The sequence below is a fragment of the Sipha flava genome, unplaced genomic scaffold (genome assembly GCF_003268045.1).
Source record: "Sipha flava isolate LNK unplaced genomic scaffold, YSA_version1 122_pilon_pilon, whole genome shotgun sequence".
In the NCBI taxonomy this organism is placed as follows: Eukaryota; Metazoa; Arthropoda; class Insecta; order Hemiptera; family Aphididae; genus Sipha; species Sipha flava.
Genome location: NW_020271748.1, coordinates 456,840 through 475,555, shown reverse-complemented (window position 1 = coordinate 475,555; position 18,716 = coordinate 456,840). Strand labels below are relative to the sequence as shown.

The 18,716-nt window shown below is 33.2% G+C and overlaps 1 protein-coding gene across 1 annotated transcript in view; it reads right to left on the bottom strand.

The window, feature by feature from the left end:
- The window catches only part of LOC112694083 (neuroligin-4, Y-linked-like), a 418,040-nt gene that overhangs the window by 95,227 nt on the left and 304,097 nt on the right, over positions 1 to 18,716 (bottom strand). The window contains exon 2 of the mRNA XM_025569445.1: positions 11,372 to 11,521. Within this exon, the coding sequence (XP_025425230.1) occupies positions 11,372 to 11,521 (150 nt within the window). The remainder of the gene's footprint in view (positions 1 to 11,371; positions 11,522 to 18,716) is intronic.

Sequence of the window (18,716 nt, the reverse complement as noted above, 5' to 3'; positions counted from 1 at the left end):
TACATGTATTTTTTAATTTTGATATAAATTTATATATAATTATTTCTTATAAAAGTATATTGAGTATATATAAATTAAAAATAGTTTCTATCAATACATTTTTAAAAGCCATTTCTTTAGTAGCTGCCCTGGGCCCCTAAAACCTTTAAGTTTGACTCATACACATACACGAACATACACATATGTGTATTTTTAAATTGTTATCATTGCCATTAGTTGTTTCATTTTTTTCTGGATTCATTGAAAGTAAGTGGATTTGTATGTGGGAAAATGTCTAGTAAAATGTAAATATAAATTTAAAAAACTATTTATAAAATATTATTTTATACGTAAATTTAAAACCATCCTCGTAATAAAATAATATTTCTCGTCTGTATACGCATCAAGTTTAAATGAATTCAGTATTATTTATTACGAGATCATTCATACGTGACGATTAAATTAAATCAGTCCGACCATATTTGGAAAAGTTTTAGCATAGTTTAGTTATCATTTTTCAACAAAGCTTCCGGTTTTTCTTTAATTTTTTTATTTTTTTTATTGTAAACGGTATTTATTGCAAATTGTTTGGAATTTTATTATTTTTAACATTTTCAACAAATCTATTGAGTTTTCAATGTACTTCTTTAACTATACGAAATCTATCTACTTTATAACTTCATCAAAATATGTAAATATTTATGTATATTTATATAAAAAAACTTCAACTTCATTATCGGAAAAAACTTTTAACTTTTAAGTTATAAATGAGATCCGAATAACTAAAACATAAAATATGATATTTGAATATTTTTCGAAAATAATCAAAATTAAACAAGAATATTTATATATTCGAACTTTAAGGATCGCTCTATAAGTAGATGAATACCTAATAGAAGCAATTATTATTATGATTATTCATTTTTATAACATTTCGATTTTTTTGACAAGAATATGAAACTTGATATTTGTGTCTTATTAATTAGATACAAATATCAAATATATATATATATATATATATATATACAAATATCAGTCTTATTAATTAGATTGTTGATAGATGGTTGTTGTTTGATTTGAATAGTAGATAGGTTTCATCATATTTATCTGCAATAAATATTGAAGTCTTCCACGTACAAAGTATAGTGAACCCGCAAAGGAATATTTTTTGTGATGAAGGCAATAAAAAAAGTAAATTACCAATAACCTTAAGTTATTCCGTTAACTTGTGGGAAGAATATTGACCGAGATATGTCTACTCTCAATTAAAATGTTCTTGTTTCAAGAAAATTAATGATGAAAATGAATATTGGTTAGTGCCGAGAACTTTAATTATATTAAAACTAGACGTACCTAATTATTAATTTTTAGAAAACGAGTTTTGCATTTCTATATGAATTTTAGAAATGTAGTTTTTTTTTTTATTATTTTATTTGCTTTTATTAAAAATAAAAAAATTACAACGAAAAAATACAGTTATTTGAGCCTTTTTTTCCGAATGCACATTTTTTGTACATAAAATAATTTGATTTTTCTAAGACTTATATTAGTTGTATATTTGCTATTTTTCCATCAATTTATATAAGTTAGATAAGAAATTTATATAAGTTATTTAGAAGTGAAAATGAAAAATATACTTCGGGTGAGAATTTATTTTCCCCGATATGTTTATGTGTATTAGAATACAGCTCCTTCATTTTTTTAGGAATACATAATGATACCAGATGGTGTTATATATTTTTAGTTGTCATTAAAAAATATTAAATTAAACTGTTAAGGATGTTGTCTGTCCCGGTACTTTTGCTAGTGCAATTTATTATACATGGATACTTTCACTGGTTGTAATTGGACTCTTTATGTGAGATCAGCGTTTGTCCTCTGGGAGTATTGATGAAGAGAAGGACGTTTGTTTATTTATGTTCTCTTTGAAATTTCTTGAATATATATTTTGAAACTGAAATTTTTTTTTAAACATCTTCCGATTTAGTATGCAATGTATAATGAGTCAGTGTTGAATGATGAATTGAAAATATGTGGATATTATAATAGTTTTTCCGTCCTTATGATTAGCGAAGTTTGTTCAACATTATATGGGGATGTGAAGATAAAGTTTCACCATGCAAGTTTTTGTTGCCCTTAACCTTAATGTTTTGATTCGATGTGATCCCCGAGTGATCTGCTTCTTATAAATGTTTCTAGTAATATATATATTGATATTTAAAATTATAATCACTGTGATTTTTATTTTTGATGAATACAATTTATCAATAACGCATTTACAATAAATATTCATGTAAATTAACAAATTGTAGCTAAAAAGTCGTTTTTAATTTATTATAATATAATTTGGAATTTTTATTATACTCTGTAATATAATGAATTTATCTACATCGTAAAAATGTGCACAATAAATGTTCTCGTTAAGATGAAAACAATTTATTTAATATTTTTAAACGAGATTATTACAAAAATCAGTAATGAAATTGTTTAAATAAATATTTTCATTATTATTAATCGGTGTGAAATTGTAACAAAGTGGTCAAAATACGGATTAAGATAAAGTATTAATATGTGTTCAGAAATATGTAAAGTAAATACAATTGTAATATTATAATGCAAAAATATTGTACTTTTATAATCATATTAAAGAATATGACTAATTTTATCTATCTTAAAAAAAAAATAAATGTCAATAACTTACAAGCAAAATCTAAATTATATGGACACTACCCTTAAAAATTTTCTTTTTTTAAATAGCACATATTTTTTTGTTTTTTTCTTTACGAATTCATGGATAAATATTGGAAGATTTATATTTTATAAGAACTTTAAAAAAATTTGAAGTTTAAGAAAAAGTTGTGGCGACGCCCTTTTTAACGAATTAAACTTTTTATTTTGCAATACAATAGAATATCGTATAAAATAAAATGTTGTAATATATATTTTATCAGTATTATAGGATATTACATTTAATAATTTTTTATAACAAAACTGTACCATAGCTAATTGACTTTTATTATTACATTATTACATTTCAAATTCCTTTCAAAGTTCAAATGTAATTAAAATTAAATTATTGTAATATAATTTTAAATTTGTAATACATTGATTGAAAATAATTTAAACTCGATTTAACTTTAAAATAAAAATTCTATTTCATTTAATTAATATTTATGATAATTCTCTTCCATGTGCCCTTTCGAACATGCTTTTAAACAAAAATAATATTATAATGTTGAAATACAGAAAATCGAAAAATTTAGCAAACGTGTTTTTAGTTTAAACTTAAGATTGCTGTAATTTATTCAATTTTCGAATTACACAGTAAAAGTATAGTAAATTTGACAATTATCACAAAATGTGTATTTTAGCCACTGTTCGGAAATATTTCGTGTTACCTTTTGAGTGAAACACATTGTATATATATAAGTCTGTTTAAACAGTCACAGTTCTTCATCCAACCAACTCTATCGTTGCCAATCAATTATGTCATTAAGTTACGACAGATAAACTGACATTCGTTGATTAAATTGTACCGTCGCGTGCCGAAAACTGTTCATACATAAACATATAAATTAATTAGTTTAAATTTACGTTTGACATATTTGTGATTATATTTACAAACAAATCTAAACCGTTCAGTGAAAATGCTTTGGCATAGATTATCCACTGTAAACGTTGTTCTGTCAGGTTCAAATGTATTTAGACGCAATGTTATGCACCCATCTCAAAAATGAGGCCTAGGCCTCATTATAAAATCGGGTGCGTGGTAGTAAGGCCTATCCAATATTTGTAAACACAGTCAAACCTTAAATTTAACATAACCCTCAGCACAACAAATTTTTTATATAGAAACCACAATATTTTTATTAAAAAAAAATTCTTATTCTAAATATTAATTTTATGTTATTATCTTATAATTCCATAGTAATATTTTTACTTTGGAGCTTTTAAAAGCTTGACAATATGAAGTTTTAAAAACCACATCAAACTGTCAACATTTCATGTTTCAAAGTGATAATAATTATATTATATTTTACTTTTATATTGTTAATCAAAAAGTATAATCTAATCTAATTTAATCTATAATTATTTATAAATGTAGATGTTTGTAATTATTGAGTTTAATTCATAGTACTATTAGCTAAATAAACAAAAGAAAATAATAATAATTGTTTTTATTTCTAACGAGGTATCGGTATTACGAACTTTTCAATAAAAATTATATCGTAGAAATAAGTAATTAATTAAGTTTATCATAGTTTTATTTTAATCAATATAAATTTCATTAGCAAACTGTCTCAAGTTCAATAGTTAGACGCTGTATAGACTTTACGTTAGAAATTTACAAACGCTAGCGATGTGTTTACTCAACCAGCTTTTCTATAAAACGTCTCTATGACCATCGTAGTCACCGACATAGTACGCGGACCGCACGTTCCGATTTACTAGACTCAAGTATTACAAGGTAATACTTGTATCATTTGCATGAACGGTTGGTGTAAGAAAATTAATTTCATCCCGGCGCACGGCTAAAGGGTTGAGGCACCTCAATTTCGATGTCAACAGTGCGTTGATGAGTATTGTTCATTACGTGGAACCGTATGTACTAGTGCTCTGCATTGCCCCGTCTTAATCAGTCCGGTCTGGATTAAACCGGACAGTAGTCCGATCTAGTTGTAGCCTAATATACAAAAACTATTGAATCGTCGGTTTGGTCCGGTTCAATAATTTTTAAAAATAGTTCGGTCCAGTTCTCAGATCAAATGTATTATTTTCAGTCCGGACCAGTTTCAAAAAATAAAAATAAAAATTAGTCCGATCCGGTCTCAGTCCGGTTCCAATCATGGTACTTAAAATATAAATACAGATATTGTTATATAAATAAATAAAACAAAAAAAGATTCAATTTTAGGTATATATTTATTTATAAAGTCGGGTAGTCCGGTTCAGTGTAATACTAAATGCATCATATGGTATGGTATGGGCTAATACGGACTGAACCTTACAGACCGATCCATAAATGGTCCAAAATGTTTTAAGATCGGACGAACAGTCCAGTCCATGGTCTACTTTATTAAATTTTATTTAATTACTAGTTCGGTCCAGTCTAATAATATTATGAAGCTGTCGGTTCAGTCTAATTTTGGTCTTCGATTAAAGTTTAAGTGTGGTCCAGTCCGACTTTGGTCCCCTGGTAAAATTTGAAGTACGGTCTGGTCTTTAAAATAACGGACCATGCAGAGCACTAGTATGCACCTATAACAGTGTCTGCATTATATAATGCATAAAATAATGCTTGACACTACCAACGTGGCACACAGTATAAAAATTCTAATAAATTCATCGAGCTTCTCAGAAATCGACTAATATTATATGATAATTGAAAGAAATTAACCAAAACGATGCATCAAAAAATTAAAAAAAAAAATAAATAAATAAAATATAATGTAAAAAAAAAATTATTTGCTATAAAAACAAAATCAAGTCAAGATATAATCTTATACCTAAGTTTTTGAACGTAAGATACACTATGTTTCAGGTTAAAATTTTCAGTTAATCATTGAACGTTAGCAAATTCAATACAATTAGTATTAGGAAAACGACAGTGTTATATTACGTATGGAATGAAAACGCCATAATATTTTTTAATGTTAACACAATTTGATCAATACGTTCGCAGAAATTTTTCACACAAATTAGACATTTATGTATATATATATATAGATATTTCAATGGTTTAGCTATAGAGTGCTATCATCATTCTTAAAACGACTTTTTTTTCTCGTATCGTATTATTATTAAGCTTTATATTTGGCGTACCAGACGGTAAATGACCTTTTTTTTTTCTTTAAATGGAATTTGGTGTAGCTTTTTTTTTTGCATTATTATTATACGGTACGAGTCACAACACGTGGTTTTATCTACTATAAGTGTTTTACAATAAGGCCATTCGCAGTACAATTGACTGGACCGATTTAAATGAACATAATACATTGTCGAATGACGACGTATCACAAAGGGACGGTCGGAAAATATGATCGGTCCAAATAAGTGCAATCAATAAACACCTTTGGTTGAACAATTATTGGCCGGTCGTCTGACGCGCATAGAAAATGTAGAGCTGCAGAACAATACAAAATTGCTTGATTGCTAATAGTTGCGCAGGTAGACGGAAAGTAATATCCGCTTTGTTGCGTGTTTAATAGACACGCTACATCGTTGTTAGACGATGATAATGTAAATACGATGCAGTGTAGTACTCACACCATTATTCTGGTCCGTGATACCATGTACGAGAACATTGTGTAGTTTTCAACAAATTTAGGAGACAAGTGTTATTTTCTTAAAATAATCATACTCTTGTAGTTATTGCACAAGGTTTTATTACGTCCGCATAGTCCAATATTTTATTATGTACCTAATCGTTTTAGTCATAAATTAAAAAAAAAAAATGATAATAAATAATACGATCAAGCATTTACAGAATTGATGGACGCAATGATTTTTATTATTTTTGTATACATAAAATAGTGTTCGCTACATAAAGTGAAAAAATAAAGATCACGGAAACCTCGGAAGATGTGAAAATACATATAACGTATGAGTTGTCGTATATGCTACGCAAAGGCTTGATGTATAGCAATACAAAAAGAAGTATCGGTCGGTTGTTGGACACTCAAACCGTCAAACAAACACGTAAAGAAAAACCTTATAATTGGCCCGGACGACTACCTTTTTAAGTGACAAAGAATACAATCTAGCATTGCTTAATAGGATAGACGAAAACAGGTTTTTTAAAAGGCTAACTTTCCATTAGTAGCTCTAAAGTTATTTTACACTCGAAACAACTGACAAAGAATAAGATCTAGCACTGGATGTTTCGAGCGTGAGGTAACCTTTATCTAACTATATTATACTCTCCCCTCAAACTGACAAAGAATATAATCTAGCACTGGATTAAGGTTTGAAATACAATTTAGTTTTAATACTCTTTTTGTAAATGTACCAACTTTATCACATACTCGCACAAGTAGGTACGTAAAGTAGAAAAATTATTAAATATGAACACCTTTTATAATTATATTTAAAAACTTTTAATTTAAGACAACGAAAAAAATTTATTAATACAAAAAAACAAAAGAATGACCGATTACTTCACTCGTAAATCGGGCAGCGTCCGTCCTCCACATCGATGGCAGTAGAATAAACGACATCACGTCTTGCGGGGGACGTTTTATTTTATTGTAATCTAATATGGTTAGCATTTCGTGAAGGTGGTGTGTGTATGTGTGCATTTGCTGACAATATATTAATTTAATGTTTATAATAATAATTAAATTAAATTAGTTGTTAGGTGATAATACAACAGAGCTTAGAAACACAGATTTATTGTGTAGAATTTGAAGTAAATATTCTTAATTTATAACACATGATTTCATAATAATTGTAGAGAAGGATTGAAAATGTTTAAGAATTATAATTGTTCAAAAAGAGAACGTATCCATGCCAACGTTCCATCTTTATCACAGTGGGCTACCTAAACTTTTCTCCCTTCATGACCCTGTTACGTGTCGCCGCGCAGCACCACAATTTTGATACCGAACCGATATGAAATTTATCATTAGATGGATCATATGCACACACAAAGTACTCACGTTTAAAAAAAAAAACTGCAAATCGCTCCATTAGAATTGCAGATATAACTGTCATAAAAATTGTCTTTATAGGTATAACGCTCAAAAATTTTTATCGGCCAAGCGGAAAGATCTGAACGTCATATAAGATGTTTTCACATCAATAAATATATGATATATTACTCTTCGGGAAAATAATATCAAAGCGAACGCTGCATAGAAAAATATCAGCATATTTTAAAGAATAAATATAGTTGCAAACAAAAGAAATTAAAATTATAGCGCGTTAAATGATTCATTTTTTCTACAATGTTTATTCATTGTTTTACATAAATACAATTAAACGACAAAACAAATCATGTTAACAGTATTAGTGGAAATACGTTTTTATTTTTTGTAATCTCTTATTCGAGGTACTAATTTGTAGGCATGTATTTTATTTTATTATTTTTTAATTCATTATTCTATTTATTCACGTTATGACACGCTTTTTAAGTAAATAATTTAATCCTTATAATGAAATTATACATTTAAACAAAATATATTATTTTAAAAAAAAAAAAAAAAAAAAGGTAAAACTTCAATGCGCCGGGAAAACTAGGCCACGGCTCATTATATAAATATTACCTGAATTTTATACTGGTATATTTAATAATTTACTTTTTGAAATATTTTAATAAGGACAAGGCGAGATTATTCGTTCAACGTTACAAAATTGCATTGTGATGAAACATTTATCGACAAATCTTATAATCTACTTTTGTGACGCTACACGAATTGAATGAACAAATTTACCATAAAATTGTGCATAAGAATTGATTCAAATTTAAATTATTATTACTCACGGGTTATTGTTTATGAAATGTGATTAGAATATCTGATTAGTGATACTCGTATTACAGTCGTTGGCTCTTATTATAGTCCCGGACACGGGTGTACTGATTATCAAAATCTTGCTTGTGCAACTTGCGATCAAATGTCAAAATCGAAGTTCATGCACATATCAGATGTCCAATCTAAAGTGAGTCTACATTTGGGCAAATATTACTACCTTAGCAACGAAGTACCCCTAACTAAGTATGATGCACAGTTTTATGATACGCACACACATATTATTTTTGTTATTTCTAAATGTTATAAGTTGTAACTAGTAAATTGTAAAATAAAACTTCATAAATATCAATTGATTTCAGATTTTAGAAAAATGGACAGTGATGGTAAAGTTTTTATCCCAATAATTCGTTTATTGTATATGTTTATTAAATACTTACAGTTGTTAATTTATATTTTTATCTATATGAGTAAATGGATTTTATAACAATAAACTTTGCAATAATTTCGATGATTTTTGTATTAATAAAATTCATCAAAATACAATTTTAGGCTAATTAAATATTGTAATTTTAAATTTTATTTGTTTTAGCAAAATCTAAAATATATAATTGACTATACGATGTATATTGGCCAAATGGGAGCCTATACGATGATATGTATCACCACATATTTTAAAACAATAAGGTCCATACCCCGATGAAACATCGCACTATTATACTGACGTATATTTCCTCTAAATTGTGTAGACTCTTCATTTTCACTAGTAAACGAATCAAATATTTCATTAGGTCAATGGCATCCCGGTAATGATATTTTGATATTACCACCACATAAACTAAAATGTTCTCTAGTCGTTTCTTCACACTCAAAATACAACAAATAGAAATGTTCACATTTAAATGTTAAACTACCCAAATAATAAGAAGTAACGTAAAATATATTATATGATTAAGTGTATTTACAACCTAATTTAAATGCATTCTAATTTTGTTACAATTTTCATTACGTTTTTTTTTTTACGTCTTCCAGTTAAAGAATGTTTATTACGTTTGATTTTAGTGTTTACAATTATTTATTTAAGTTTAAATTATTTCCAAAAACAAAAACACTATAATATCTTATATCAACATGGCCAGAAAAAGTAAATTACACATTATAGCACATAAACCATAATCTAAAAATTCATTAAGATCATTAGATCTATACACACGAAATTGTATTATCTGGATAAAGTCGACTAATGCATTTAAGTTCGACGTGACCATACTCGCCATCTGTGCTCATCAAATATTTTTAACCATTATAATTATAAATACATAATCTGTACGAAAAATCATCAATGAAAAATTGTTTGTACATTTCCCAATTATTTAGCACCAAGTTAACAACTCTTATTCGAATATCTCGATGTTCAACTCGCGGTCTAAATATTACATATGCCACGGTAAAAAATAAACAATTTCCATCACCTATTACGGGAATTAATTAATTTCCAATTTTTTTGTTCTCAGTTGTCAGTTATTTACGCCAAATGATGAAATCGGAAATATAAATGCTCGTCGCTACGCAACTACACGGACAATTGAATAAATTAACTGAAAAACTAAAACTAACTTTTTTTTTTAACTAATTAATTTTCGGACTTTTCTCAATTGATGGATTATCTGCACACTGAGTACTTTCATTTGAAAAAAAAAATGTTTCCAATGTATACTAAGTATACTCGTAATATATACATTTTTTGTTACACAAAATTATGCAGTAAGAAATCATATTATCTTTTTACTAACAGGCAATATTGTATAAAAATAATAAGATGACCACGATTGACACGACTCATTTTTTTTCTAATTTAAATTAATATATATATAATGTGATGCTTTTTTCCCAAGCCTCGGGACCATGGGTTTCACTGTCCCCCCTCCCCCCTTTAGTAGGGAAGCTGTGTGTAACGTGCATTTCTTTATCGATTTGTCGATTTGTGTGGTAATAAACAGCAGGTTTTATCCGTTGAGAAGGTTGATATGAATCGTTAACAAATTATGTTCAAAACATACATAGTGGATACAATGATTGTGATGAGCATTACTCTCGCAAGAACTATATTAAGCTCGGTAATGTAATGAACCGTCGGAAGTAATTTGAAGAAAAACTTTTCGGTGACTTCGCAATGGAAACGAAACGAACTCTATATTTAAATGTTACATTTTATTAATTGACGAATGAGCTTATTCTACTAGAAAGATTTGGAAGTACGATTGGTACTACGAGCGACGCGCACCAATGATCCGTATTACATATCGCACATCCATATCAAAACAGTAAAAACTCAAAAAGTTGTTTTTTTTAGTTAAACGTATATTCGGATTCTACAAACGAAATTACATAAATCAACAAAACAAGTTGTTTATCTTTATCTTTAATATTCTCCGTCGGATGGCAACGTAAGTAGATTTTATTGAATGAATGATACCAAGGTACCAACAACAAAACCGACATTCCTGAAAAAAGCGTTTTTTTGAGTTGTTACTGTTTTGATATAGGTGTGCGATATTAGGGTTTTTTTTTTTTTTTTTTATCAACAACATACGGGAATCGTATTATTTCGAGATGCTGCGTAATCATACAAAGGGTACAGGAGAAAAATGGTAGTAGACCATTTTTGTAAATTGTTCAGGGTAGCAAAAATGAAGTATTATCTTATATCTTAATCTTCACCGGTATACTTAATCTTATTCCTTTAATAATTGTTGACTGAAAGATTTTTTTACTAAATCGATTTCAACTGTCATTACTACTTCTAATTCGCTAATGAATCAAGCCATAAAATCGAAATCGAAAAAAATGGACTACTACCGGTTTTCCCATGTATCCTCCATACGTATTAATATTGTAATAAAGACCGTCATCGTGTCGCTTACCTAATACGCCCAGCCTGTAGTTCAACGTGACTACTACTAGTTCCGCGTTGCTGGCTAACACACGTCCGTCGTATGGGTTTCCAGAATTCCATTCGTAAGACTCTCCGTGTATGAACACGAGCACGGGATACTTCTGGATGATTCTACTTCCTGAAACACAATGAAATCGATTGTTACAACAAATACAGTAGACAGCAATACGGTGATAGCAAAAAAGTGACACATCGTTATTATATTTTTATGCCGGCTAAGAGAAGCCGCAGACACGTGACATACCAACACGTCTCAGTCCGTGGAGAATATATCGATGCGAATAAAATGTGAGAAGTCCTTTACGGAACTATTAGACTCGAAGCCGACGCAAATATTTATACATAAAATATGGTATGCTCGTATTTATTATTTTTCGATTTGTGTTCCAACCGACATCCGTGGCCGGTACGAGTGTGGTGGTTTTTATTTATTTTTCTAAGAAAATAAAAATTCATTCTAAAATAATGTACACTACAGAGCACATTGTATGTATATACATTCGTACGTATACGTTTCGTAATAAATATATTTACAAATTGATAAGCTACAAATATCCCCTTGAACGTATACACACACACACACACACACACGCACACACACATACACACATCGCGACGCATGTGTACACAGATATCGACCAAAGCCACCTCCTATACATGAAACATACCAACAGGTATTCGCGTTCGCCGGAAAACGTAATAGTAATGGCAATAACAATAATAATAATAACACGAATAACAGAATGAATAAGTAACGGGTGGCAGACCTCTGAGTTTTGAGATACGGAGACGCGTATTTTACCATGATAGGATTTTTTGCTTACGCATGTGTTCGCGTAAGCCCGTCCGTATATATATGTAAAACACGTATCGCTTATGCGTGTAAGTCTATGATGTTTAGCGTATATAAACCTATATGAGTTCGAGAACTGTTCAGGTTTAAATGCACTCCATTCGGATATTTACTAAGATATATCTGCGGCCAAAGTGACGTGCGGTGGGTGTACAACCGAAAAAGAGCTGAAATAAAAGCCAGGAATCGACTATAAAAAAAAAAAGAAAATCGATCGCAACGAACGGATGGGCTAGCGTGTGTGGATACCGTAATACGTTCCGTTTTATTATTGCATATACGCGGATCATAGAGTTTCGTGTTTTATTATATCGTTTTTTTTTTTTTTTTGCGAATTTATCACCGCCCCAAATGAACGATACTATTGCCGCGGCGTGCGCACGGGCACAAATCACGTTGCACGCGCGTACGTGTGCGAACCGCAAAAGTGTACGCCGAGTACGCCGTTCCGCTCGTTTTAAAACAGTATCCGAACAATTCCAATTACGGTCGGATTAGTACACGTGTTCACGATTTATTCGCCTCTCTCTCTTTACTGCGTTGTTTTTCAAAATTACGGGCACAAACAAATTATTACATATTGACAAAACTACGGTGGGAACAGACCGCAGCGGGTATTTATAATACAGCGACTCTATCGCTTTACGATCTCGTCAATTATACCGATCGGAAAAACTTTCTTATTTCTCATTTTTTTTTTCTCATTGAATATCGTCCAACATAACTCGTGGCCTATGCTATAAAATGTAGTACCACACCCGTTTCCCAAATCTAATATTGAAGTCATTGGAATAGTTTCCGAAACGTTTAACGACTTGTCTATTATTTATCGGTGTTCGACGACTAGGTCGCCCGGCACTGAGAAACTTTTACCCGTTTACGTTTTTCAAACCCGATGTACGTATATAATATTTTCTAATTTATATTTATAATATATTGTGTATAAAATGGTGCGAAACGTTCGAGTAATAAGACTGGATACAATTTTCACATATTTTCGGGAGCAAAAGAAAAAAGAAAACGACTTAATGTCGTATACATCATGTGATATCGAAAATAATATCACGTAAACAGTTTTAGAAGAGGGTTCGGTCGAAATATTAGCCGACTATTTAATCGGGTTCCACTATGTTTACTCCGTTTTCTTGTTCGAACGAAACACTGATATCGACCGGGTTTTCCGCACGCGTGTATATATAATATATTTAAGCTAGCTTAAACTCAGACTTGGGCACAACTGGTGAATCTCTCCGTCCCTTTATGACCCGGCGCATCAAAATTCCGAGGTTGGATTACGCGATCGTATACGAGTGGTGGAGATTCGATTTTCAACGGTGGCGTGTAGTGCGGCGCACTTTTTCTTCTCCCCGTCCTTCTCTACTCATTCGTCGGTTGACTCTTCCCGTTAGGGTTCGACCACCATATCGTCTAGGTTGTTATTGTACCCTTTGACTTGGAATGAAAGCGACCTGAGAACGCCGAAAGAGATTTGTTTCCATGTCTAAGCTCTGCTACCCCGTACACACGTGCATGCATTTCTACGTATATATTACTACACAGATGTGATAATCCCGCGTGTCCGGCCAGATGGATGACCCGGGTGACGTGATATAACGACGACTTGTAGTATATATATTTATATATATGGCGAAGTCCTGACAGAATGGCGAGGGAACAGGAGGAGAAGGACGAGGAAGTGCCGAAAGGGTCCAAAAGGATTTCGCTGACCAGCGCGCGTAGTGCGGAGGAAAGTTAGTGCACGGATCTCGGACGATTTATTAATCGAGAGAAAACGCTGTCGAGGAGAGACCGGCCGGCTGTCCGAGGAGCGGCGCGAGATTAAAACTTTACTGCACAAACACGCACCGCGCTCTTCATATAGTTTCGGGCCCGGGCACCGTGTCCATTTAGGATCTCGTTACGGGATGATGTTACGGGGTGCGAGGAGTTTAAGGGTAGCAACAACAATAGAACATCTGTTGCCATACACGATAGCGTATTAGGTGTGGATTGCGGCCGACCGTCCGGTGTGTGCTGCATAACGTTTCGCACATTTTGTTCGGAAAACATACGATATAATGCATTACCGCATGTTATGTTACGTTTCGCACGATTTCGTGATTATTACAAATGCATGAACCCCGTGCGCATCTATACCACAAGCAGGTATTTTGATTGTTTCCCCATTTGCTTACACATAGCAATATTTATATATACATTTAAGTGGCAGAGACGCACATTAATTCCATATCAACGTATACATTTTGCCGAGAACAATAGAGCCGGTCGAGACTTTTGTTCCGAGGCCTCGAGTACTAGATATTAACAATGGGGTAGTGTCTGACGTAAAAATGTGTCAGGTTCACAGCTTCAATCGTTTGACTATTTCCAGTAATGAAAATGTAATTTCATGAGCTATAAAAGGAAGAAAGATGTCAACATCGACGTTGATTAGGGCCCACGGTGAAACATCGATTTACCTAGAACTCAACTATGTCTCTGTTTGAACGTTAATTTTAGCGAAGTACCATGTATCTAATTTCGCCGTAGCAACCAGAGGGTGGGCAGCTTTTGATTTCAATACACTAGTTGAACGTTTCACCGCGCCATCGACCCGAGTTACGTGGCAGTACGCACTAGTCCTAGTATAATATAACAAGCTAATACCATACGGTTATATCCCTAAAACTTAAGAATTGAAGAAAATACGAAAGGAGAGGAAAAATAAACAACTATTTTCTTACAATGTATTATCAGATGTGATGCTTGCGTGTGGACATAGGTCCTGGTACTGCTGTTTTATTGCATTAAATTGACGTTTCAATGATAAAAGTAAATCAAAATTAAGAGCAAAACGTAGAGCATAATATGGTATTACTGTATACACGTGTGCGGTGAATATATCGTCTATTATTTTTTAATGCCACGAACAAATTTCATAAAACGCTAGTCCGCCATATGACAATAAATGAATTAGTGATGGGTGATTCTTAAAAGTAAATCGGTTTGAATCGGAATGAAAAGTTCGTGATAAGAACAAATTGTAATTTTTCAGGACTGTGAAAAGATCGGAAATCGGAACAACGATCAATAATGAACTAATTAGCAGAAAATATTATATTGACGATTCGAATCAATCTTCACATAAAAATAAATCGATCTCATAAAAGTTTGGATCAGAGAAATATATTTGAAAAATCGATTCATCGCACGAAAAAGTTTAAATCCAGTCGTCTATTATTAAAACGTGTATTATTACAAGCCCCATTTTGTGCGAAGGGTGGCCGAGCACTATAGAACTATCCGTTGGCCCCATTACATTTTGCCGGATCGAATCGAGTTGCGTACGCCCGCCGGTCGGATTAACGTCTCTGCAGGACCGTCAAGAAGTACTCGACTTGCTGAGGTTAGCGGCTATACGTATACAACGTATTATTATAGTACGTGAGTTGCTCCGTCCGTCAACGACGTTGACATTATACTGTTCGTGTCCACGCCCCGCAGCTCATTTTCCCCGTCGATGTAAATCGTAAAACACGCGGCGTTGATGGTACACAGAAAACTTACGCTTTTGTCTAGCCGTACCGTGACTCGGTTTTACCTGCCTACACTATTACGCAACGCGCGGCGGAAACAAATCGATACGTCGAGCACCGTCTTATTTCTACGTAACATTACAATAATACTAATGTTTTACACGTGAACGCGTATCGTACGCACTGTACAGTGGTACGAGTCGAACTCGCACTAGTAGCAACGCGAATAAATGTCATTTAAATGCGTATTACGATCGATCGGTATGCAATTAGCAATGAATGTGATCGTGGGCGTGTCGCAGCCGAAAAACGCAAATCTAAATCGACCGTGGAACGTTAAAAAATACAAAACACCAATGTCCCCGAGATCAATTGCTGTTTGCAAAACGGGCAGGCACTCCGATTCGATATAGTATTCAAATCGATACGCAATCGCATTATTTTCGTTTCTTTCCTTATACCATTGTACTGTAGCATTTTACAACGCACCACCGATGCACTACAACTACTTTGATGGCGATAATTTTCCGTGGTAATGGAAAAAAAAAATTATGAAAACTTGTAACTAAAAGTGGAATTCGTGGACGTATGATTATTGCGTACGACGTGTGGTGCACGATATATCTGCTAATCACATCGTCAGGGATGCGTATCTGGAAGTTTTCTTACTCTCCGACTATAGTATACGTATTACTTTACAGCGCGCTGTTGATACGTGGTTTCCTTTTGAATATTCTTCACTTCTCCATTTTCTGGCGACGTCTTATCGACAACCCAGGCTGATTAATGGCTTCCCAGAGAACATATCACTGTCATTAGGAACCCTGCTCCGCTCACCGTCCCGACAACAACACAATCTCGACATTAACGCACGAACACAGAGTTTTATCGAAAACCACTCAAAAAGCTGTTAAAAAGTTACATCCTATTCGTATCCAAACAGGCGTCGGCGGCGTTTTACGAATGCTTGGTAAATATAAAGAACTACTACATCGTTGCTCTTCCGTTTAACGAACATCTTTATGTTGGGAAACTAGAACAACACTATTGCTGCGTCTAAATTTTCTTTTTCCTGGGCGTTTTCGTTTTCAACACGAAATCATAGTTGCGAGAGTCTTAGACCGAAAGCGGAAAAATGTTTAATGCATACACTCACCGAGAAACGAAAAAATATAAATAAAAAAATAGTTAACCATGAAAATCGATTTCTTCTTATCGACGCGATTACTTTACAGCATTAATTCGATGATTTGTGATTATTATGCACCAAAGAAGACGAAAACATAATTCATGCGTGGAGAGATGATAAGGAAAAACTGGTACCTTAAATAGCACGAGCAATAGGTATCACAAAAAGGAATAGCATGATGAAATCGCGGTTTCGCAAACGATCGCGCGATTCAAAACCATGTCTTACGACGTATAATGTTCATAGTCGTGCGCAGACTTCAACTTCCGGTCGAGCCTGAGTACAATTAATGCCTCAATACTTAGAATTTTTTCTAACATTTCAACATAATAGATTCTGTTGTAAATTAAAAACAATGTAGTATTTATATCTATAGATATATAGAATCAAGTATTATATTGCTAATTTTTAGACTTATAACTTTGAAGTTAAAAGTAAATCTTTATATTCTTTAAAATCAAATGATATAAATACAATTAATTGATTTCCACGAAAATATTAAAATATATATAAACATTTTACTATGGTTAGTTTAAATTTTACTATGCTTTCAAAAAAAATCCGGTCAAGCGAGGGCTCGCCCGGCTCACCCCGTACGTACGCTTATGATAATGTTGTACGTTACAGTCGGTTGATGATTTTTAAATCGTAAACGTATCTCATTCGCGTTGCGTACACAGGTTGCGCGGCGCTGTACAGTCGTTTATAACGACTCTCGGATGGATCGATCCTCCTGTACGAGCGCACACGATCCAAAATGATAATGCGCCACTCGGAAAACGTAACCAGCAGATACAGTCAACGGGCGCTGTTGTCACGGCGATAACCGTTCCGACGCGATTTTTGCGCATACGTACAGCACAGTAGCAGGACAGGAGATCTCCTAGGTCCCAGTGCCAGGACGAGACCTGAATATGACGACGGGCACGCACATTTACACCAGTTACGGGACGCCGAGGTTCAATGCAATCCCCAAGGTGGCAAACTCCTGTACCGTTAGGTAACGGTTCGAAAGGACCGATAAGGGATCCGATGGTCACCGTTACATGTTACTAAAAGTCCCGTCGAATCCGACCGCAGTTCGAGGATGAACCGGGCGCGGCAACGAGACGCGTAGGACGTATGCCGGTCTAGGCTGACTGCTGTCCCCAACGTACCTTTCGCTAGGAGTTGGTAAACTGGGTCCTAAATAACCTTTTCTCGGTAAATTGGTTACCAGGAAAATAAAGGCATTAGGTGAGTTGGGTCCCGGGAAAAGAAAGGTAGTAGATACCTAAGTTGGATTTCGGAGAAAAAAAGGTAGTAGGTAAGTTAGGTCCCGGGAAAAAAGGTAGTAGGTTAAGTCCAAGGTAAACAATTTTTTTTCAAATATCTAATAACTTTTATTAGAAGTCAATTTTAATATTATTATGTTTTTTATTACATTTTCGGTAAAAACTTAAAAGATACGAATTTAACAAACTCATTTTACCTAGCCCCCTTTCGTTAAAGTTTGGACATCCATCAACGGTGAGAGGTCGGCCCGCCGCCATCGAGACCCAGCTGGTGCCCAATCCGGAAGACACAAGGGCAGACGTTCGCGGCCTAGACTGACCTGAGATGTGACAGACACGTCCAGGCTACATGAAAATATCGGTCCGAGAATTAGTAGCCCTCGGAAAGCCCCCTCTCCCCCCGGGGACTGGCAGTTTACGGTTTCGGAGTGAACTGTGATTGCCAGCTAGTCCTGTGGCCC